The following is a 23,328-nucleotide window of genomic DNA, read 5'->3' as shown; positions in this document are numbered from 1 at the left end:
TATCATTACACCTTATTAGATCTCACAAAATTATTTCGACTCAGCCTCACTTGGTCTAATTTTATTCTTATCGTTGACCAGATTAACCAGGAGTCTGCTACGTTGAAGACAAATATTAGCACCGAAGTGACGACTGATGTGATACCGGATGCTCAGCCTGTCAAAACAGAGCCAACAATTGTACCGGAGCTGCCTAAGGAGGAGAAAGAGAAGGACTCAAATCCGTCTAAGGATCTTTCAGCTCCGCAAACTCTGCCCGAACCAGTAGCGCCAGTTGTACAGGTAGCAGTCAAACCTGAGAAGAAGGAGGAAAAGAAAGAGGAAAAAAAGTTGGATAAAAAATCTCCAGAGCCAGAACTGAAGCCTGATGCAGAAGGCGACGAACCCGCCGACATGTCAGGTAATTCAATTGATGAAAATACACATTTGGTCTTTCGAATTGAATGTTGAATAAAAACAAATTAATGAGTTGTAAATTTATGTTCCGACAGCTTCAATGATAGCTAAAACGCGAATCACAACAGAGGAAGAAGCCAAAGCAGCATTGGCTGAACGTCGAAGACTTGCTCGAGAGCAAGCAGAGCGTGAAGCTGAACTGGAACGGCAAAGAATTGTGCGTATGACCGACTTTAATTTTAATTATTTATAATAATGGTGTCAAAAGTGTTCTTTTATTAAGTTCGAAAGAACAACAATCATAGGATTTGCTTGAAAATCCCCTAATACTTGTCGTTACTATATGACACGTGTATGAGAATGCAATTTCTGAGCATAAAAATTTTTTCTTTCAGGAGGAAGAAGCTCGCCTTGAAATGGAGCGACAGCGTGCGGAGGAAGAGGAGCAGCGTCGGCTTGAAGAAGAGTCACTAAGATTGGCAAGCGAAGCTCGTCAGGCTGAGGAACAACGATTAAGACTGGCTATTGAGGAAGCTCAACGTCGAGAAGAAGAAGATCGCAAGAGACGAGAAGAGGAGGCTCGCCAGAAGCTGGAAAAAGAAGAAGCTGAGAAAAAGGCTCGAGAAGAAGCTGAAAAGTAAGTCTACGAAATTTAATTGGACAGATTAAAAAAAAAATTGATATTAATAATTTTGTTGCACACTTGAAATATTCTTGTATTCCTTTGTTTCGTATGTATAATTACTAAAATTCTAACGAAATACTGAAGAAAAGAAAATAATCTTTAGTTTCCATTGATGAAACATTGTTAACAAATGGTTTCATTCCATACTAGGCAACGAATCGAAATGGCTGAACGCCTGAAGAAAGAGGAAGAGGAAAGAATTGCGAGACGGAAACGTGTCGAAGCAATAATGCTGAGGACTAGAGGAAAAAATCAACCCAATACACCGACAAAGGTAAGTCCTTCCACTGATACGGATCATTCCAAAATCGCTCTTAACATTTTCGGCATCTTTCAAAATCTCCGACTTCGTGCTTTAATTTGAAACACAGGGTGAAGGTGGGGACGGAGATAAACTAAAAGAGGACAGCCCTGGTGACGATAACAAAGGAATGTCTGGAGAGAAAGGTGGTGATGTAATGACAGCAAGTCTGATATCAGAGGCAACGCAGCAGTTTATTGCTGGGGAACAGCAAGCTCTTCACATCGAACACAATTCGCTATCAACAGCAGCAACAACAACAACAACAACATCAAGTACTACGATTCAGGCTCCGAATCCCGACACTATTTTGCGGAACGGAACTCACAGCAACGGCGTTAACGGCGGTAGCAATAATTTATTGCTTATCGATAACGCCCAGGGTAACGGCGAGGGTGAAATCAACGGACACAATCACACGAATCATGGGAATCACGGAAATCATGGGAACGGCGTTAATAGCCTCATGAACGAACCAATACCGCTAGACAACGCAGCTTCTGTGTAAGTATGACGCTGTTGTAATGATGATGATGATGATGATGATGATGATGATGATGATGAAAATGATGATGCGACGAGAACACAAGATTTGTAGGGCGCGTGATATAGATATGTGCTTTTATGTACACATCAAATACTGCGAGCTTGTGTTAAACTAATGCTAATATGTTATACGATGAGAACGGATTGAAAAAAAAAGAAAACGTTGACTGTGTGCTCACATCGCTGTATCAAAACTACCAAAGCAATTACACTTGTCGTGCTGTCCAAAATGTGAAGTTTACTATCGCAATCTTTACTAAAATATTCTGACGTTTCTTTTCTTTTTGAATATTCTTAATGATCTTATATCAATTACCGATTCATTCGAATATTCAACAAAAAAAGTAACTGCAATCATACAGAGGATTTCTTTCCGCATTCTTGAGCCAAGATTTGCACACATGCAAAAACTTAGTGGAATTCAGTGGCTCTGCCGAAATACCAATCTTCTGGACCATGACGAATGGATCATTTTCGTAAAAGACAATACAAACACTTTGGTGATCGTGTGATTGATTAATCATCAATCAATGATTCACGCGATTATGGTAATCCTTTGTTAACAGAAGCTTGTAACTCTTGAAAAATACGGACGTGACTGATATTTCTGTTGAAATATTATCACATGCAAATATATGTAGTTATAGATCGAATAGTTTAACTTGGCGCAAAATCTCGCTTAGTCGTGTCGAATCACTTTTTAATCTGCCATTACATCAGAACAGAACGAAGTTAAAAAGAAAAATATATATACGAAAAATATTTCATAAATTTAACGAGAACTTTCATATTATGAAAGAAAAGATAAAATATTGGCGATCTTCGTTAAAAGAGATGCTCGTGTTTATTAGCGAAGCATAGGCATTTGGCTTTTATCGGCGTTGCAGCGGCACAGAAACAGCTAACGAAAAAAGTCATGAATTTCGGTTTTAAGTGTGAAATAATGATAATTTCAACGTCCTATTAATACGTGAGTAATGAATAAAGTACGCGAAAGAAAAATGAAATTTATTTACAGAATCAAAAGGTTTGCATTAATAATCGTTGCTAATACTACGTATAGATAGATAGTTAGATAGGTATTTATTGTCATTGTTGCCTGTTTTGATAATCTCCCGATGACTTAGGTACACTATATAAATTGAAATACCTACATACATGCGTATGAAGAATTATTATGACAGAACAAACAAAAAGTAGCCGGGAAAATATTCCGGAAAAATTTATTTTAATTCTAAGATTGTTAGTGGATCAGGGTTCATACGTAACATAATTTTGAATGTAAAACAGAAGTGATGAAAGTTGGTGCATTAGTTTTTATTCTAACTCCCATTCTTCAAATATTCGGCTTCCTCTTCTGAAATTGGATATTCTATAATCTGTACTCGGTAAAAAAAAAAATTCTGAGAGACATACAAATGTTTTTCCCCAATTTTCAATTCCGTATTATTTTGTAATATAGTAGATTGCGCATCAAGAAGGCCAAGTAGGTCTCGTTACACCGAGCATAAATTTGCAATACGGGTTGTAGGCGAGCGTGTGCGCAATAAAAAAAAAAAACAACTCCCTCTGTAGTGCACACGATACTTTATGTAACGAAAGTATGATTTAGACATTTTTTTCACTGCGGAGTTCTTTTCATAACACTTTTTAGTAGTATATCGTAAAACTGCACTATCTTATACTCCGATGCTCTTCTTTTCTTTAAACTGTTGCAGAAATGATTAGTTGAAGTATGGAACGCAGGTAAAAAAACATGCGTAACCCATACTTCCGCTTTTTATGAATAAAATTTTAATGCTGTTCCATTAAAAAGAATTTATCAAATAACGTGTTCGATCTAGATACTAAACTCAGCAAAACAATTCACAATAAGATCTGAATAAATGCTTTTCCGATATCAAAAAGAAGAAAGAAACGTGAATAAAATACAGTTGCAGGTATCACACGCAACATTGTCCTCCCTTTTGTTCTTAATACAAAAAAGTTTTCCGGAAACGAGATTGTCTCAAATACTGCTAAGGTAATGAAATCCAACATTCTTTCACGCATCATCAGTATTCTTATACGGAGGAACAAATAAAGTTGAGATAGAAAATTGTATCCAAGTCTTGACGCTGGCTTTCATGAAGTGAAGATTAACCGTTTTCAATCTATATGCAGTTAACACTGAGTCAAATCTTCCGTCATCCATGTGAAACATAAATTCGACAGCAAGATCCAAAAAGAGAAGAAACCTGATAACTTGATTACAGAACTCAGAATCGCTGAATTATATGGTAGATTCATACTGATTCACGGAATCAATATATTTGAGGCTTGGGAGATCCAAAGTACACTGAAATCATTTAGATACTTAATTTTTCTGAGTTTTTTTTTTTTTTTTTATCACATCTTTTGGTCAGCACTCTTATTACGATGCACAGTATATATAAATGTGAAGGTAAAACTCTTTACAATGAATTAAACGATGAGAGAGAAAGAGAGTGTGCAAATGAGTGAGTGAAAGTATCAGGGAGAGCCGCACAATTGCGGAACTACTACTGCCTATGCAATATTATTTAAAACAAATAACTTTTCCCATCACTTGTAATTAACGTGGTTCTATGATTAGGAAGTTACTAATAATAATATTAATAATAATAATAATGACGAAGAAATATGACATTGCATCCGATCTATTATTAATACTAGCACATTTTTGTTATAAATAAAATTATACACACATGTAAGAATATTGACGACTGAAGTGAAGAGATATTGTTGGCCAATAAGGTCACACATGCATACATGGTACATGCATACTTACATCGCAAAAGTAGTCAAAAAAAAGAAAGAAGAGAATAAAGTTGAATAAGAAAAAAAAATGATCAGTTGCAACAATTATTTATGAATATACATATATCGATATGCTTTGTGCGTACCTACATACAGTAAATGACGTTTACTAATTTAACTATTGTAATAATCATACAGCAATCATTTTGACTGCATAACCATGACAAAAGTTATCAACTTAAAAAAGAACATTAATGATATTAATAAGCAAAAGAGACGAAAAATTGATTCGATCCATAATAATTCTCATCATATTGTGTACCGTTGGTATTAATGTTGTAACGTTGATAATAACGAAGTCCCTAGGATCATCTAATCTTAAGCCGAGTATTTTCCGATTCCTTGTGCGTCAATATTCAAATCTGATTTAATATTAATTAGTAATTGTTAAATTATTTGGACGATTCGATAGAAAAAGAATGACTCAACAGTTTTTGTTTCGAATAATAAACATCAATTGGGATTTAAAACTGTCTCCTTCAAAGTTGGGTTGATTATGAATATCCGTGTACAGGGCATTCAAAGGTCATCAAGCGTAGACTTTTAGCCAAAACTGAGAATGAAGAAAAACAGCTATACCCTTCAACCTGTGCATATACTGTCATATATACATACATACAAAAATACATACATGCATTGATACATATATTATCGCTACTTATAGTCTATATTATCTTTCGATTAATATTGTCCTGGTCCCTGCCTAGTATGTCATACCCCCTAATTATGTATATTTTGTTGTGTAAGATGCGAATAATATAATAGTTACAACAACTATTGATATAAGTATGTAAACTCGGGTGTGTATGTGTATATATATATATATATATATATATATACACACACACACAGACACGTATACACATATATACATGTATAAACGAAAAACAATTGTAGTTAGGTGGAATTATAATATAATGTCAATTGATTAATTTTGTGCTAAAACCACTGGTAATTTTTTTTTTTTGTTGCGCAAAGCTTTCTTACTGACAAAAAGATGCATATTGGAAGTGAGTGGAGAAAGCGAGAGAAAATGCAATGAAGGGGGTTGACGATCTATGCTATTATCTGTTGATCTGCTTTCTGAGGTAATTAATGATGAAGCAAAACAAAAAAATAAAAATTTCGCCACAAATCTATTAGTCATGATCAATATGCAGCCGATTAACTAATTCATCATATTAATGTTATTTACGTTTAAACAATAAACGAAAATTCTATTCTATTCCGCACTTGAATACATAATACACATATACATACATCGGTCGGTGATTGAGCGTAACTTAACTAACCAACTAACTTACTAACTAACCAAGTAATTGCCTACCTACATACATAGAATGATAACCAGTGTACATAATGTAAAAAAAAAAGACACAAAAAGAAACGATGAATAGCATAAAGGTTCTGAGTCATCTAAATAATGATAGTAATTGGAATTCGATTAAGACGAGTGAATAATCGTTAATTCATTCTTCCATGCATGAGATTGCTGAACTAACCAGTTTTCGACAACTCTGATAATTTTGTGCATATTGATACTTTGCACTGTCCACATTTTCAATTCTTCTCTTTTACTTGTCAATACTCCTCCTAATCGTTTTCTGAATCTAACTACAATCCTTTTTAAATAGCCCTCAATTTAAAGACAAACCCTCTATGCGGAGAATGGAGAGAATTCTCTTCTACATTGGGAGGAAACTTTCTATAGATAGCTTGACCAATTAAGAAGCTGCACCAGTACTGTTCTTATGCTATAAAAAATGAGATGCATGTTGTTCAATTGATGCTAATATTGTTAGAGCAGAGACAGGGACAGTCAAGAGTGCAGTAAATAGGCTTATCGTTTTCGTTTTACATATATACGCATACGTAATATTAGCCTATCTGTACAATCAGTTCTGTCTTCTCATCGGATCCACTATTGCGAAACGTTTGTTTTCTGTTTTTCATTTTTGGTCAATATATCGCCGTCTACTTTTGCCATGTATGTATACATATACACCTAAATATATACATAAATAGATTGTTGTATAGATATCTGAACAAGGTATACGTAGGTATAATTTCGCCTCTGCAGTTTCACGCATTACTATCGTATAGCATGTTTTCTTACTTGATGCCTATTAGGTATTTTTACGATCATTGACTGATGGAATTTCTACTACTGTAATATCCTACGTGCAATACTGTGTATATATATATATTATTTTTTTTTTTTCATATATCTTTTTTTGTTTCACTTCCATTACACTGCAGTGACGAATACAGAAGAGTCGAGATTTTATCAGTCAGTGTATCAATTACTTTGCGGGGGAAGTAGATTTTCATTAGTGTAAATAAATATTACGTTTCTATGAATATGGCTTACAATGGATAATTAGGTTCCTTTGAACATTTATCAAAGGAGTCCAAAAATATGAATGTATGCTAACGCTTAGGCATAGTATTTGTTCGTTACATGAAGTTTTCCATATCTAACGAGTCATTCTTTCCTTACACCTGGGATGGATTTTTCATTCTAGTCATTCTCTCTCTTGACACATTTTACAGAGTGAACCTGTGTGTGTGATTAGTTTAGCATTGAATTATGAAAAAATTAGACTTCTCAAGAAAATGTATACTTGAAATAAGCGAATGAAACTTCCATTTTTGTTTTGCTTTGTCACTTTGGAAGAAACTAGCTGTAATTAATTGTAAGTCTGACTCAGTGTGGACAGCACTCCGTAGTTGGATAGACATTAATTACATAAAAAAAAAAATGGAAAGGAAAAGTAGACATAGAAGAAACGCAGAATACTTATTAAAATTGTGTAGCGCTTCTTTCCCGCCTGTGTTCATGACTCATCTTTACCTACTGACAATTGATCTGCTATTTGTTATCTTTTTTGCTGGTTTTTGTATTTGTAGCAAGCAAAACAACGCGACGAACAACCTCTTAGATCTGTCGGAGTTTGACACTATGAGTAATACGAGTAGCGGTGCTATCCTTGACCTGACGCCCAAGCTGGCAAATGAAGATTCTATCAACTCAAATCTAAATCCCACGGCTACAGCTTTCAATCCCTTGGCGAATCCGTTTGTGCCGGCTACCACCGGAATGAACGCAAATGATAATACCAACCCCTTCCTCCAGGATACTTTTGGGAATAACAAAACCCAGGACAACAATCAAGTACCAGGTAATATCTCAAACTATCTACCATGCAATATTTAATATATCTTTCTGCTTCTTTTCTGGAGTTCTATGATATTATCAAAATACCATTGTCCAAGCGGATTTCATTCTGTTTATTAACCAAATCACGATTTCTCGTACTTCAGTAAACTTTGAATTCTGAAATTGACATAATTACGAATCGTTCGATATTTATTTCTAATCTGGTAAACTTGTGTTCATGGAAATCTTAGTCTTTCAAACTATTATCTTTATTTTATATATATGTATGTTGAAAGCATTCAGTGAAAATAATGTTTTATATTTTTACTGTTGTTTCAGATCTTCTATCATAGGCAGTTTATCATGGTAGAAGGAATGGTGATAATTGACTGGAGATTATAAAATAAATAAATGAAGTAATAGGAGAATGAAAAAGAATCGTGAATGAAAAGCATAAGCCAAGAGTTTTTATTCTCTTTCTTCTAGTGAATATAATTACCTGCAACTTGCCACCTGTGCAAGTGCTGAGAGTAATAATAATAATAATAATAATGATAATAATAATAATAATAATATTATATTAATAATAATAATTGCACCGGCTTAATTGTTTGCGGTAATGTAAATAAACGCTAATAATGTAATAATAACTATACTTAAAATAAATGATGATTATGACTATCGACGAAAACGACGAATATGATGATGGTGATGATGATGATAATGATGATAATGATGATAATGATCATAATGATGATGATGGTAATGATGGTGATGATCATGGTGGTGATGATGATGACGATGATGATGCAGCTCTGTAAAAGCATATAATTATGTATTAAGGCCAAGATCGAAGGGCAGTCTACATCGCAACGTGCCCCATGGAGCGCAAAAAAGAAAGATAATAACAATTGATTATTCATTATAATATTATACTATATAATAATAATAAATAAGTGTAAAATAATATATATTAATAATTATAATATTATCGTTATGAAGTAATATTAATAATTATTATTATAAACGTTGAATGAAGATAAAGCGATTTGCAGGACGGAATTATAACCACTACACTTACATGAATGCAAACTGATAGGAAAAATATGAATATTAAGAATGCCCGATCCTGCGAAGGTTATGTAAAAGCGGTATATAAAACCCACGACGACGGAAACGACGGTGGCGGCGACGGCGTCTATTTATGATATATAAAAATGAAAATACACATCCTGTATAATTTGATTGTATTATGAGAAAAAAAAAAAAAAATAGAAAAAACGTCACGATCGTATTAATTTCACGATATATTATAATAAAAAATGCAGTAGAATAATATTTAACTAGGTAATTGATTTTGTGGCTAGTTGTCTTCTAATTACTATTATTCTGGAATTTGTTCAAATACGAGACATATTTCCAACCTTAACACCAAGTTTTCTTTTCTCATTTACATTAGAATAGCTTGTCTGGAGTCTCCATTATGACTAATTTTAATCTGAACTCTTTACTAATTTACAGTTCAACTGATATTTTCATCTGCTAAACAATCAGGTGCATCGCCGCTTGTTTGCGTTTCAATATAGCGTTAGTTCTCATGTCTTGTCTCAGTGTCTTCCTTTGACAAACACCGCCCATTATCATAGATGATAAAAAAAATTTGAATTCAAAGCTAATGTAGATGAAAAAAAATCGCTGGTTGTGAAAAATCCTGTTCCTCAAATATGTGACACAAAATTGAGCGTAAAATTTTTGCATCTTTTTGCTAATTTCTATGGCCTGCTTTTGATTTCATGTCCACCTGTGAAAAGTGGGGTATACTCATTTAAAACTTTTAAAGCATCGATTATTTTTCATCGCACGGGGATAATTTGTGAGATTTCAATTTTTTCTGAAGTTTTCTAGTCTTTCATACATTTATATACCTACGTAGAGACTATGGGGAATCATTTTATGATCAGTTCTACATTTAATTTAAAAAGTGAATATGCACTTGTAGGAAACGCGACTTTTTGATACGTGCGATGGTTAAGTAATAATTCAGAGTAGGGCCCCAAAAAACAGCGTGCGGATTTTGCGCTTTGTAGTATAATACTTAATCTTTATAAGGTTTCTCTCTGCTTTATATATTCGCCAATAGTGTCATTTGAGACTCGTGGTAACATTTTTATACCGTACATCTTCCGTACATGCATGTAGGAGTTGTTTGTGTTGGGAGGTTGGTTATATTTGGCTACCTCTGCGCCTCCTTTTGACGGCGTGCCGTACTATTTATCTGGCAACCCTGCTACTCAGCTCAAAGAGTCAGAAGTGGTCAGAAATCAGACGTTGACGGTCACAAACGAGACGCTACAGAAAATACACGTAAAATAACTCAATTTTCCAAAAATATAAAACATAAAATATACACAACAAAAATCCAAGCAATTAGTGTGGCCTGGGGTCTCGAATACGGCTCACTTGGCCATTTCGTGATAGGTGGAAGATTCCTTCCGAGGGTCGTTCGCTTCTTCATTTTGGCGATATTCTCCTGTACAGGTAAGGAGATTATCGAGGAAGGAAAGGGTCTTCTTTTAATGGGCAACCCAATTTTCATCTACGAACAGGTAACCCAAAATCTTGTTGATATGTACTAACAAACGAGACGTAATGCGCATGGTGAAAGACATACTGCGAAGTATTTTTTCCGCCATGTTTGTATCGGCTCAAACGACGTGATAAACCGTTGGATCTTACACCGACCGTTCGAATGCTGTAATGTAACCGTAGACTGATAATTACATGTCAACTGCTGTTAAAAACTGATTGAAGTGTTTCCAGTAATTATTCTATTTTAGAAAACTAAATTAGAATTGGTAAGCGGAGGGACGTTTATTGTTTAATTCATAGAGACAAATCACCAGTCAGAGCAAATTCGTCTCCGTTGAGATTCTCGCATTCTCATCAATCCTGGGTCTTCGCATCGTAGTTGCAGTCCTGGCATTGTAGCTTAGCCTTCGTTGGAGCACCGCAGCATTGCAGAGCATCGCAGCATTGCAGAGCATCGCAGCATTGCAGAGCAGCGCAGCATTGCAGAGCATCGCAGCATTGCAGAGCAGCGCAGCATTGCAGAGCAGCGCAGCATTGCAGAGCAGCGCAGCATTGCAGAGCATCGCAGTATTGCAGAGCATCGCAGCATTGCAGAGCAGCACAGCATTGCAGAGCATCGCATCTTCATCGGGCTGAGAGGAAGGCTGTGCAGGGCTGAGCAGCTGATCATCTTTGAGATGCGAGAGCTCAATGGAGATATCTGTTTTGCCGATAATATAATTGTGTTTTTAAATTGAATGACAAACGTTTTTCTCCTATGTTTTCTAATTCAGTTTTTTTTTTAAGAATACTTATACCTCAACAATCGTTGACGTCTAGTTAGACAATTCACTTCACTACAGATATATTTACCGTTCGAACTGTCGAGGTAACGTCCAACTACTTGTCGCGTTTGTGTGTTCATATATGCAGATGGTACTATTGTACCAACACAGTGGTTCACTTGGTAGTAGTTGGGTGCCTATTTTAGTTTTCGTGTTCAGGTCGTGGACTCCTGTCCTCAAGTATAATCCGAAAAATTGCAGATGACATTAAACCTTAATACTTTCACAACATTTAATCCATCATCCGTACTACGCATATTTTTTTTTTTCCAAGGCGTATTACTATCGATTTCGTGATCATGCTCAATGATTGCGAAGTTGAAAGAATACGACTAACGTCCACGGAGAATAGTTGCAAGATCGATCTTTACGTTGTGGATTAGGCCTACTGGGGATACCACAATAAAAAAAACGCGCCACATACTCTACCGCAAGGTGGTGTGGAAACGAGTATGGTATTTCAATGAATATTCATTTATCTAGTATATATTCAGATTTTTATTTCATAATTCATTCAGTGATATAAATGGCGATCCACTTTTCGATCGCTTAATCGACTTGCAAGAAATACAATTCCTATTTATCTGAACGATGATTACAGTCTCCCAATGATTCTATGCCTATGAATATTTCTTTACATTCAACACAACAGTATTAACTAATTGTAATGATCTTGAATTAACATTCGTAAATACTTGATCTACATTCATATATAATCGATATTAAGATTAACTCAAATTTTCAATTAAATTAATAATATAAGACTGAAATCACTGATTATTTAACATTTGCATCACTAGTATCGTATTCTTTTGAATACACTATTCATTATAATTGCGTAATGTATAATAAAGGAATTATATCGCCCGTCATATTTGTTACCGTTGACTGAATCTCTCTGAATTCAACGCCGTAACACGGGACAGTATAGTTTGCATCGTTTGCATGTGGCGCGCAAACTCCTGCCAATATGGCCGATCTAATGTTTCATCTGCTCATCGCGAAGCGACTTCCACTCCAAAGTTCCACTCTAGTACTCCCAACTCCTGATACCTTGTGTATACGTGCGAGTGTAACCCAGCCCCCTGACACTCACCACTGCTCGTATATAAAAAAATTGTACGCGTTTTTTCCCCGTTTTTTAGTTCCTCTACCTGGCGTTAGTAGACTTCTGACACGCTCGATGACCGCGTGCAAGCTTGTCAGACAACTGCAAGCGCCACTAGTGGTGAAGATTGGCGACAGAATCGAGGGACATTTTGCGAACCACTTTTAGCAGCGTGTGTGTCAGGGGACTGGTGTAACCTCCAAAATTCAATGCTCCCTATTAAAGTAAGTGTAAATAAACAAAGTGGAGGATAACATTGTCTTCAAAACAAAAGTTTTTCTCTTGAACGGCTTGAACGTATTCTGTGTCCGCAGGGATTGTTGAAAACACGTTCATTGTACCTGGCAAAAAATTTCACACCGGCAGCTCTAGTCCAGCGGTTACAACGTTATTCTCAACAATCGTCCACAACTACCGGTGATATCAAAATGCCATTTGAGGTTGAGAAACGTGAGATACATAAATAAATAAACAATTACTTGTTTCAGTTCGAACACTTTCATTTCAATGTGTGACAGAAACAATCTTCCGTTTTCCTTTTTTGCACAAAAGTTAGGCTAAAATCAGAAATGCAATAACTTATTTCTTGCGATTAGATATAGACTACAAGAGCTTTGAAGCTTGAAAACGATATTTCGAAATGATATCATTGCAGTAAAAACTTCAATTTTCTTTGACATTAATCAGTGCTTACATATAATTATTAACCAAAATACAAGAAATATAATATTCTCTTATGATTGTTAGTTCGTTATAAAGCCGGACCATTGTTGACCGTGATCAAATTTTTATTTTTTTTGGTCAATGATAAATTCTCTGTCTTGCAAAGACTATTTTTTTTTCTTAAGAGTTGTTCGGTCCCTACTTCGAGCCGACGATTAATTTTAAATAGCCAGTGATTTTATATAATCTTCTGGGCTGATTTGATAAAAGATATGATTTATAGATACAAACAACTCCTTTTAAAATGTGTCCATTCAATTCTGAACAGTTAAATTCCTCTCAATGCCATCAGAGGAGAAACGAGCATTGTACAGAAAAATTGCAAATAAGAATGTGGTTACATTACACCAAATTCCAACGTGGTTTGAATATTGGAACAGTAATAAGTCATGCATGAAGAAATCGACTTGGGAAGAAGTTGGAATAGTCGAACATGACTTGGCAAAAAAAGTTTCACTTTGGACTGGAGATATCACTTCTCTTGAAGTTGATGCTATCGTGAATGCTGCCAATCGTTCTCTCCGGGGAGGGGGTGGAGGTATGTACATTTTCCTGAAACTTCTATGGATGAAGGGCCTGTGTGTAAGGAATTCTTTAGTTGAATTCAAGTCACAAGGTTTGGACTGATACGACTAAATAGATCAATGTCTATGTTTACAAATGCATCTTACTATTATATCCTTGTTTACTAGTTGATGGAGCAATCCATAAAATGGCCGGTCCAACACTCAAGCAAGAATCTATGACAATGGCGCCCTGTGGGGTTGGAGAAGTTAGATTAACCGGCGCCTATGCTCTCCCAGCTAATTGTTAGTATTCAACTTATTATTGATGAAATGACCTTTTTTAACAAAATTTTAATAATTATATCCAACTTGTGCTCAAGGCTTTTCATATTATACAAAAATAGTTGGTAAAAGTCCAGTTATTCTGAAGGAGATATTTCCATCATCTAATTACATAAAGTTTTCATTCTAATCTTATTTCTGTTTTCTCTCTTCTTCAGACGTAATCCATACCGTCGGACCTCAGGATGAGGAACCAAATATGCTTAGTAAGTGTTACGAGCAGAGCCTTGTGCTGGCACAAACACATGGTTTTAAAAGTATTGCATTTCCTTGCATATCAACCGGCGTTTACGGATTCCCGCAATATAAAGCAGCTGCAGTCGCCCTGGGAACAGTAAAAAAGTTCCTAGAAGACCACGACAATGTTGTAAGAATTTTTCAAGTCCTATCTCAGGTCAAATTTACTTCAAACTAGCGAAAATCTATCTGCGATTTTGCATACAGTAAACAGAGGTAGACGTATCTACAGATGTCTTGCATATGCTGAAAATTCCTATTACCTTATGCCTGATTGCCTTGAAAATAATTTTAATTCTTCTTTGCAGATCAACCGGGTTATATTTTGTGTGTTTTTGGACTCAGATAAGACGATTTACGAAGAATTATTGCAGAAGTTCTTTGCATTGGAATAAAGTGATGAATCTGTTGGAATCATGGGGTGCGTTAGTCACTATTCCAAAATCAGCGCATCTGATAATATAAATTAGTTACTACACTACGCAATGCATTTGTATAAATTTTAAAGTTTTTCGCATAGAAGCATGCTTCGCGGAAGATGAAATGGTTAGAATAGATTAGATCGAAAGGATAATTAATATATTCCTTAAATTTGATAAGTTCAGTTTGAATAAGATTGCAAGATCTCAAGTATACAAGATTTATGTGTTGTATTCTGTATGTTAAAGAAAATTTGAATTTTTCAAGTTGTCTGGATTCCCGTTTAACGAATAGTTAGGCTTTTAAATTGTTACATGATTATTGAAAGTAATTTCGAATTGAGTATTGTTTCAGTTTCTTTATAATTATGTCTTGTTTCTCTGTTTTTATTTTATCACATCAAAAGATCCGAATTTAATTTTGTATTGTAAAACTTTATTTATCTAATAAGAACAATGATGATAGTATAATAATATGTCTTCTGCCTACGAATTTAAGAAAATTGAATAACAATCTCAATTTAGTACAGTTGAACGTTTTGAAAAAGTATGGCATAAATAAATGAGCACACGATTGTGTAAATTACTAAACTTCCTTCAAAATGAGAAAAGAAAAATGTAGATGTACGTAAATCTCTTCGGAGCATAAATGAATAGACTTCGTATTAAATAAAAAGTTAAATATTACGGTAATAAGAAATAACGTGCGAACGTAATTCGTTCTAAAGGTGGTCGACATTTCCTCAATTTTTAGAATATGAAATTCTCCGACTTTTCCAGGTATTCTAGTTGAAAAATAGGAGTTTTCCAATCATATACTATTTAATACTGGCACATTTCTTAAAACCGACAGTACTTTTAATATCGTCCAATTGCCAGCTTACTCAAATCTATTTCCTAATAACAAGCTGTAATTTGCGTAAAAAAAAAAAACGTAAGTATCGATAACAAGTAATATTAAATTTTGTTTCGAATTAACAAAACCGATACAGTTCTATTTATGAAGAGCTATAAAAAAGATGCTAATTTCTTCTAAGGACATAAAATTCCAGTCTTAATCGCGCAATTCTCTGACTTCCCGGTTTTCCCTGTGCGTGTCGACCCTATAACAGCAATACAAATGCCTACAGAAATATTAATATTGTTTAAAATACGATTATCGACAGAGAACAATCATCGTACGAGATGATTATGCTGAATTCGCAGTTGCAGCAATAGATGGCTATGTCACGATATCAGGTTGTGATCGATGTCCGAAGTTCGCGTGAAAGTCACTGGTCATCGCTAGTGTCGGTAGCGAGAGGAGAGTCGGTACGCTAGCGCCATAGTTTCCGAATTCGTCCGCGTCGTCTCGCCCCGATCCGTGAGTACGACGACGGCCATGTTGAAAAATTGAAGTGTGTAATGTCTGTATGTGGTAATAGGTGGGGGATAGAGAACGAGAAGGCAGAGTGTGTGCTGTAAATGATTTTAAAAAAAAGTTTCTAACATATCTGGGTAAAAATCAATCACAAATGGGTAAATATACCGATAACAAATACGAGAAAAAAGCGATATTAATATGCGGTTAAACCTATCGACCGGTATACTTGCTAACTTAACTGCTACCAAAGAGTGCGGTGTGGTGAAAACATCCACGGTTGTACTCGTCGTGTTCGTATAACTACAGCGTTTTCTACGAGGGTAGCACCAACAGCAACAGCACCATCGCCAGTCAGCAGCCCAGTATCAAACGTGTAGCTAAAACACCGCGTTATAGCGCCCTGTGTGTCAGTGAAAACGTTCGAGGATATAATCGCGCCCTTCGCCCGCTGCTTTGTCGCGTTTATTTACGGGTTTTACGGTTGTTTTTTCACTTTTCGCCACGTTCGGTATTCAATTTTTTGCTTTCTATCCTCCCGTTTGTCGTTTCATTTTTCTTTCGCCCTGACTGTTTTTTTCTTTCGTTTTTTTTTCCAATTTATTCCTTTTTTTTATTCTTCTGATTTTACTCTTCCGTCGTCCCGTTTCTCGAAACCAACTGTGCAATTATTAAAATGCCTCATTATTGCCGGATATCACACGCCGACAATGCGACCAAGATAAACGAGGCAAGTAGTAGAAAATCGTAAAAATGATTTTTCCTTCTCTCTTCCTAAAATTCCTTACCACCATAGTCATCATCATCATCCTCATCCTCATCCTCATCCTTCGACTACGTGCCTGTGTCTCTGCGTGGCCAACTGGAGAGAAAGAAAGAGACAGAAAAAGACGTGAAAAAAGCATCAGGCATAATTCCGAAGAGTATGCGAGCTAGCTGGGAGACCTGGGAGCCGCATACGTAGCGTCAAAGTCAGTCGAGTAAAGTCAAGTTGGGTTCAGTTTGGTTCGGTTCAGTTTCAGGCTCTCGACACCTTCTTGGCTTTAGCCTCCGGGTAGCATGGCATCGACAGAGCAAACGAACCGACAGACCGACGGACAGTCCCGTAATCGTGAATGGCTGGCTGCCTGGCTGGCTGGCGGCTGTTCGCTGCTCGCTTTCTAGGTTACTGTCGGCCACAATCGCGTTTCCTGAAGCGGACTCGACGTACATACCTATGTATATTATACCTACCTATACGTGTTTTTACACGCGACATGCATCTCACACACACGTCTAGTTGCGATATCTCTGACCCTTGCAAGTCTCGGATCATCCCTATAACTAATGTATTTAATTCTTCGATCGATCCCCCACCTCACCCCTCCCCCATCGTAGTGTTTTCGTAGTTCCTAATCTTTTCTCTACTTTCTTTTCGTTCAGGTTTTTGGCGCTCCGTATCGCGCGATATTCATGCTGATGCTGATGGCTACCGATACGCGATGTGTCAGACTTCAGGATCTTACTATAGATGGGATTGTGGATGAGAGAGTCGAGAGCAGTTTTGTGTACAGTCTCTGCCTGGCCAACCATCCGCATGTATACCTTATACCTCACCTACGTGTCTCCCTCTCTCTCTCTCTCTCTCTCTCTGTCTCTCTCTCTCTCCCCCTCCCTCTCTCTCTCTCTCTGTCTCTCTCTCCAGTCCCTCGTGTTCATGCTTCTCACCACCTACATGCAATGTTAGATAAGCCAATCTCTGCGAATAACCGTGCATGACTTCAACCTCGGTTCGGGGTTGTTGGCGATCGGACGGAAAAGGAAACCAAGGAAACGACGAGACAGGAATTAGTTTCACGGAAGTTTTTAACTCTGCATCACACTGTCGGCGTTTTTCTTCGTGTAACGGTTCAATCTTCGTCAATCTCATATTTCGCGAAGAGAAATATTATAAATATAATTTCATTTGTTATATAATCGTTTGTAGTTCACTGTTTAATTTCACATTTTATTCATTGTAAAAAATAAACTCGCGCGATGATAATTTGGGTGAACTTTCACCGTGTCTACGTGAAAACTCTAAGGAATACTTACCGGGAATTTCAAAGATAAAACCTTGTTAATAGGTTCACCTAATTAGTTCATGATTCACTCGTTAATGGGTTTCAGGGTCTCGGCTTTGGGTCAAGCGGCGAATTTTCGTCTACCGAAATGCCTTCGTATGTTTTCTTTTTGCTGTTTCACGTTCCTTTCGCTGTTTCTCTCTTTCTCCTCATCTACCCGTCGTTAGTTTCATTATTTTCCCTTCCTTTCTGGATCGATTTTAATCCGCTGTTTTTCCGCGATTCGTTTTTCTTACACACGTTATGTACATGGATATGCAGCATGTACAGGTTACAAATCTGGGCAAGCGTGTTCGTGTGTATTAATACATCTCCGCAGAGCCGTGAAAAACTCTTCTGCCAGGCTAGACTCGCCTACCCATCAGACTGAAGTTTGCAACGTTATTGTAATGATACATTTTTAGAAAAACTCGTTATTTTGCAATTTTAGAATTACCTGAAATTTATGAAACCATTAATACAGCATCGACAAGTTCAGATTTTTTAAATTCAACTTCAGCTATTCCAAAGTTGCGAAATAGTAATTTTTGTTTCAACGTTTCGATACGTTAACGTTGCTAACTTTAGTCTCGTGCCTAACCGACTTCTTCGACGAGACTCGCGTCTACGTCGATAAGACAGGGTCAAATCAAAAAAGAAAAACTCCAAAAACATTGAGAATAACACAACGAAAAAGAGTACCGTTTGCATATTCGGTTTAGTCGAGCACTTTGCAGGGGTTTTTGGGTAATTTGAAATTCTCGGTATCATCCGAAAAACATTTGGCTCAACTTTCTATACACTCGAATAATCGTGAGAAGATCGGATTTTTTTTACGGCGAATGTACTTCCGACATGACGTCACTTTCAACGCGATTAGATCGTATAGCAAAGTATACTTTGAACTGCGTGAACACAGCCTCGGTTCATTTTTTCCCTCTCATTCTTTCCTTTGCCTTTTTTTTGCGCCCCAACACCATGTTCCGTTTTTTCCCATTTTCCTCACTTTTCTAAGTTTAATTTCGGCCTTTTATCTCCCCTCCCGCGATATCCTGCAAGGTCTATTTTCGTCCATACCCGTGTGTATTTACACATAGGCATACATTATTCTATCTTTGAAAATCAGGAATGTAACTTAATTCGCTTGTCGGTATGGTTCGATGCGAGGTACCTAATACCTATGTTGAATGTTTTGCTAAGCATTGTTCAAGGACCTTATTTGCCTTTCCTTCAGCTTTCTGGAAATACAACCATTGGCAGTTGCTAATCGTTTGCACTTTTGCAAACCTTTTTCCATTTTCCTGATCTCTTGGCTTTTACTTCTCTTTTCAATTTTTTTAAAAATTATTTTCATTCAGATTTGGTTTGGCATTGCTTTTCGAATTCCGCTTCTTCATTGAATATTCGAATCTCTGCAAAAAACATTTCCGTTTGCTGTGTAGAATTAACTGACATGAAATGTCAAATGATCGATTCAGACACTCTCTGAAGATCTTTTTGTCGTTTTCTATTTATTATTCTTCACATTTTACAATTACTAGGTTGCGTCATCGTTTGTTCGATAAACTGTGTGATTAATTTGTTGGTTTAAAATTCAAATCCCTCAGGCAAATTCCTTCTCTTCTGGTTGGTCTTCTTCTTTTCTTCTTCTTCGTCTCCTTCTTATTCTCTTTCTGCATTCGTCAAGGATAAGAGGAGAGGGAGGAGTAGGGAATATACATGTAATTACTTTACTGACTTCGATGAGTCACAGAGTGGTCAGCAGTCAGTCTCTGATTCAAACGGCTTTCTCCAACCTTGTTGGATGTTTTACCACCACACCGGTTAAACTGTTGAACAGCAGCAGTTACTTACCTGATGCATTCGACTCCCTAGCAATAATATCACCGTTTGGTTTATAATAATTTATTTCAGTCATAATATTTCCCCAAGAAGCCAGATCAGAGGCAAATTTACATGAAAAGAAGAAAGGCATATTACTTTTCTTTTTTTATTTTAAACCAGAAATGTTGTTGGTAAATGATTTTTGTTGCAAGCACTTCTTCTCTTTCTGTTTTATAAATAAAGAAAAAACGCAAAGAGAAGAATCATTGCGAACAGTGATCTCGTTGCAGTTGTAGAGGTTTAGTTAATATCACTTTCTTTCAGTAAGTCTAAAGATTTTTTAAATAGGTACAGAAAACTAAGAAACATTTAGCATCGAAACTCTCCTGTTTCTAAAGATCTAGGTCAAGTTAATATGAGAAATCTAATCAAAGTAACAATTAGCTCAAAAACAAATGAATTTGTGTATACTTTTTCACCGTGACTACGATAATTGTTACTAGGAGTTGCATACCTTTTCCGCGTTAATGGTAAGAATTGATATGGATCAATCCACACTTCTCTATGGAAAAATTCCTGGATTCTTAGCCGAAGTAAATTTGAAATCCTGTGATTTCCAGACTTTAATTAACCGGTGCAATCTTGTTTGTGTTTTTCAGGCGTAGCAGACGAGGGAGTGCTAGATTCAAGTTGGAAGGACTGAGGTGGGTTTGAGGCATTTTAACCCGTGGCGAAGATGTCCGCTAGCATGCGGAGCACCCTGCAAACTGTTCCTGAGTCGGTGCCTGCCGATCACGTTACCAACTCCAAGGTAAGTCCCAATAACGTAAATCCCGCAATAAAGAAGTGACCAATTTGCAATACGTGCCGAGAGGCGAACGTTTTTATTCAGTTTTGCTAAGAATGAATGAAGCTCGCATCGTAGGGGGAAAATAGAAGCGTCGCAGCTGGTTTTGGTGCGCAAATCCTCTTCGTTGCTTCTTCACTATTAGACGACACAAAAGTAATTGTGACTCTCGTCATTTTCATTCATATTAACTTTATTCAGTTCCTTCTCTTTGAGAAGGAATTTTGATCAGTTCCTCATTGCTGTTACTAAAAACGTTCGTCTCCGACTTCTTTGTGCCTTTGGTATATTGTTTTATCGTCATTCTACCAGACAGCGCTCTTGTAGCAAGAAATTTCTCTTTTTTACCGATCACCATTAGCGGCTAGCATCAATTCTGATATCGCAGGTACCGATGAAAATGTGGCTGGGTAAAAACCTTCAGTTTTAGCGACGATATTCTTTTCCTTCTACTTCAGTCTGCACAAAATTCTGTCTTCAAACCAATTGTTTATACATTTTGTCAAAGACTATTAGAAAAGAAGAGCGCTGTCTTTGGCTAACGAATGGTGATTATTATAACTGTTATTATAGTTAGGAACAAATACATCATTGTTAAGTTATGTGGTGTTATGTTACGTTACATTATTACACGCTGCTTTCAACGTAAATCAAACGTGCGCCTCTGTTGTTTATATACACAGTCTGTTTATTATTAAGTACATATATATTAGTTATGCATATATACACGTTGGTGATTGTTGGTAGATAGACGTCTGCAACATGTTTCAAATTCGATAAACCTTCACGAATTTTTGGTTTTTTTCCTTCTGTTTTTCATTTCTCAAAAATAAAGAAGCACGAGGCTGAAGTTTGTAACGTTAAGGTAACGAAAAATCAGGGAATAAATCTTGATCGCGCAATTTGAGAATTACTTTTGAATAGTTTTTTTTTTTTTTGTTTCCACCAAAACATAAGAACGTTTCGTTTATCATCGCTTACTAGATTTCGGGCGGTCGTAAAGGATGAGGCTGAAGTTAGTAACGTTATCGTAACGAAAGATTGGTGGAAAAAATTACTATTTTGCCATTTTTTAGTGACTATGAAGTGGCCAAATTTTTAAAAGATGACTTACCGCTTTGCTCTATTATAATATACTGCATTTCCGGGATTCCTAATGTTACAAAATAACGGGTTTTCCCCCGAAACGTGAATCATTACATTAACGTTACTAACTTCAGCCTCATCGTAAAGGTGTGAAATAACGATTGTTTCGAAAGATGCAACGTTGCACTAACGTTGCTAACTTCACACTCGTAAAGAAGCAACGGGATCACAATCTGTACGCCAATTTACCTGAAACATTTCCACGGACAGTAGTAATTGATATCAACATACATATAATATAGATTTGAGCCCGCGTTTATAGGATTATAGAAGTGAATACTTGAAATCACTGTATTGTTATATTCGAGATAAATTGGTCTCGAACGTCGTGCGCTAAATTATCATCTTCGATAAAATGCTTGAAAATTCGGTTTTCAAAATGAAGTGGGGGGGGGCATTTAAAAAAAACAAAAGAAATATCCTGATTGTCCTTCGTCGTTGGGCGGGAAAATGCTGAAATGCTGGGCTGTAATTATTTATGAGTATTAACTCGTTCGCATATTGTCCGCACACCACGTATATGTTTATGTATATATATATTTGTATTTACGTGTATAGTAAACACATGTGCGTAATGTATCCGTCTCCGTTATTATCGACAATAATTACACCATATGTTTGAAAAAATCACATTCTATGCGAATAAAAAGGAAAAAACAAAATTCAACCAAAATCCAATGCGTATTATAATTCATACGCGCTTAATGTGGTATAACAATAAATGACGACGATGCTTTAAACTTTTAAAGCAAGAAAAATGTATATACATATGATTTCAAAAACTTCTCCGTCAACTTTACAAGATATACACTTTCATTCTATTGGTTTACTATACGTCTACACCTCTAATCGTTATTCGAAAAGTGTGACACAACTATCGCGTATTATTACCGTTCTCTCGACCCATGTTGAACCTACAGTTATATGCGTGTGTGTGTGTATAATATACAATGTACATGTGCATACATAGAAAGCGCTTAGAGAGCGACCGTCGCGTAGTCGCTCCTCTACTTGGTTGTAAACTTGACCTCGTTTGACCTCGGCACGATTTTATTTATACCTAAATCGTTTACAAGTAAAGAAAAAAACAATCTACAAAGATTCTACCTAAATTTTACAGTTGCCTGGAATCATTGTTATTGTTATTATTATCGGGTACTGCAGTAAGAAATTTTTAATCCAACTTCGGCCTCCGTAATCGATATGGGGCGAGGTTGAAATATCGAATTTTAAAAGTCCAGAAAGAGCCGAATTACGAATTTTTTGGTAGCAAAACTTGAAGTGAAGAAAGCGAATTTTTTGACGAGACATCAAAGTTTCGAATCGATCGAAACCCGACGGTCCGAGCTCTGAAAGTGCAAAGTTCCGAAAGTGCGAAATTGAGAAAATTAAAAAA

The 23,328-nt window shown here is 36.3% G+C and overlaps 2 protein-coding genes across 22 annotated transcripts in view; both read left to right on the top strand.

Moving 5' to 3' along the window:
- The window catches only part of LOC107218191 (ensconsin), a 77,898-nt gene extending 68,543 nt beyond the window's left edge, over positions 1-9,355 (top strand). For all 20 annotated transcript variants that reach the window (XM_015655986.2, XM_046740108.1, XM_046740107.1 and 17 more), the window contains 7 exons: positions 82-400; positions 492-613; positions 792-1,033; positions 1,232-1,355; positions 1,453-1,886; positions 7,677-7,948; positions 8,266-9,355. In XM_015655986.2, coding sequence (XP_015511472.1) covers positions 82-400; positions 492-613; positions 792-1,033; positions 1,232-1,355; positions 1,453-1,886; positions 7,677-7,948; positions 8,266-8,279 — 1,527 coding nt within the window. In that variant the 3' untranslated portion in view covers positions 8,280-9,355. The remainder of the gene's footprint in view (positions 1-81; positions 401-491; positions 614-791; positions 1,034-1,231; positions 1,356-1,452; positions 1,887-7,676; positions 7,949-8,265) is intronic.
- Positions 9,356-12,369: 3,014 nt separating this feature from the next.
- Positions 12,370-15,278, top strand: LOC107218188 (macro domain-containing protein CT2219). 2 transcript variants are annotated; one of them, XM_015655975.2, is made up of 6 exons: positions 12,372-12,671; positions 12,762-12,897; positions 13,439-13,708; positions 13,863-13,979; positions 14,177-14,385; positions 14,564-15,278. In XM_015655975.2, exons 1-6 carry the CDS (start codon positions 12,657-12,659, stop codon positions 14,648-14,650), a joined length of 834 nt encoding a protein of 277 aa, XP_015511461.1. In that variant the 5' UTR covers positions 12,372-12,656; the 3' UTR covers positions 14,651-15,278. The 2 variants fall into 2 exon arrangements, with proteins under 2 accessions (XP_046597842.1, XP_015511461.1); XM_046741886.1 differs by lacking the exon at positions 12,762-12,897 and having other exon boundaries at positions 12,370-12,671.
- Positions 15,279-23,328: the final 8,050 nt, after the last annotated feature.

Source organism: Neodiprion lecontei, chromosome 5, assembly GCF_021901455.1.
Source record: "Neodiprion lecontei isolate iyNeoLeco1 chromosome 5, iyNeoLeco1.1, whole genome shotgun sequence".
NCBI classification, from domain to species: domain Eukaryota; kingdom Metazoa; phylum Arthropoda; class Insecta; order Hymenoptera; family Diprionidae; genus Neodiprion; species Neodiprion lecontei.
This window is presented reverse-complemented; position numbering and strand designations above follow the sequence as displayed.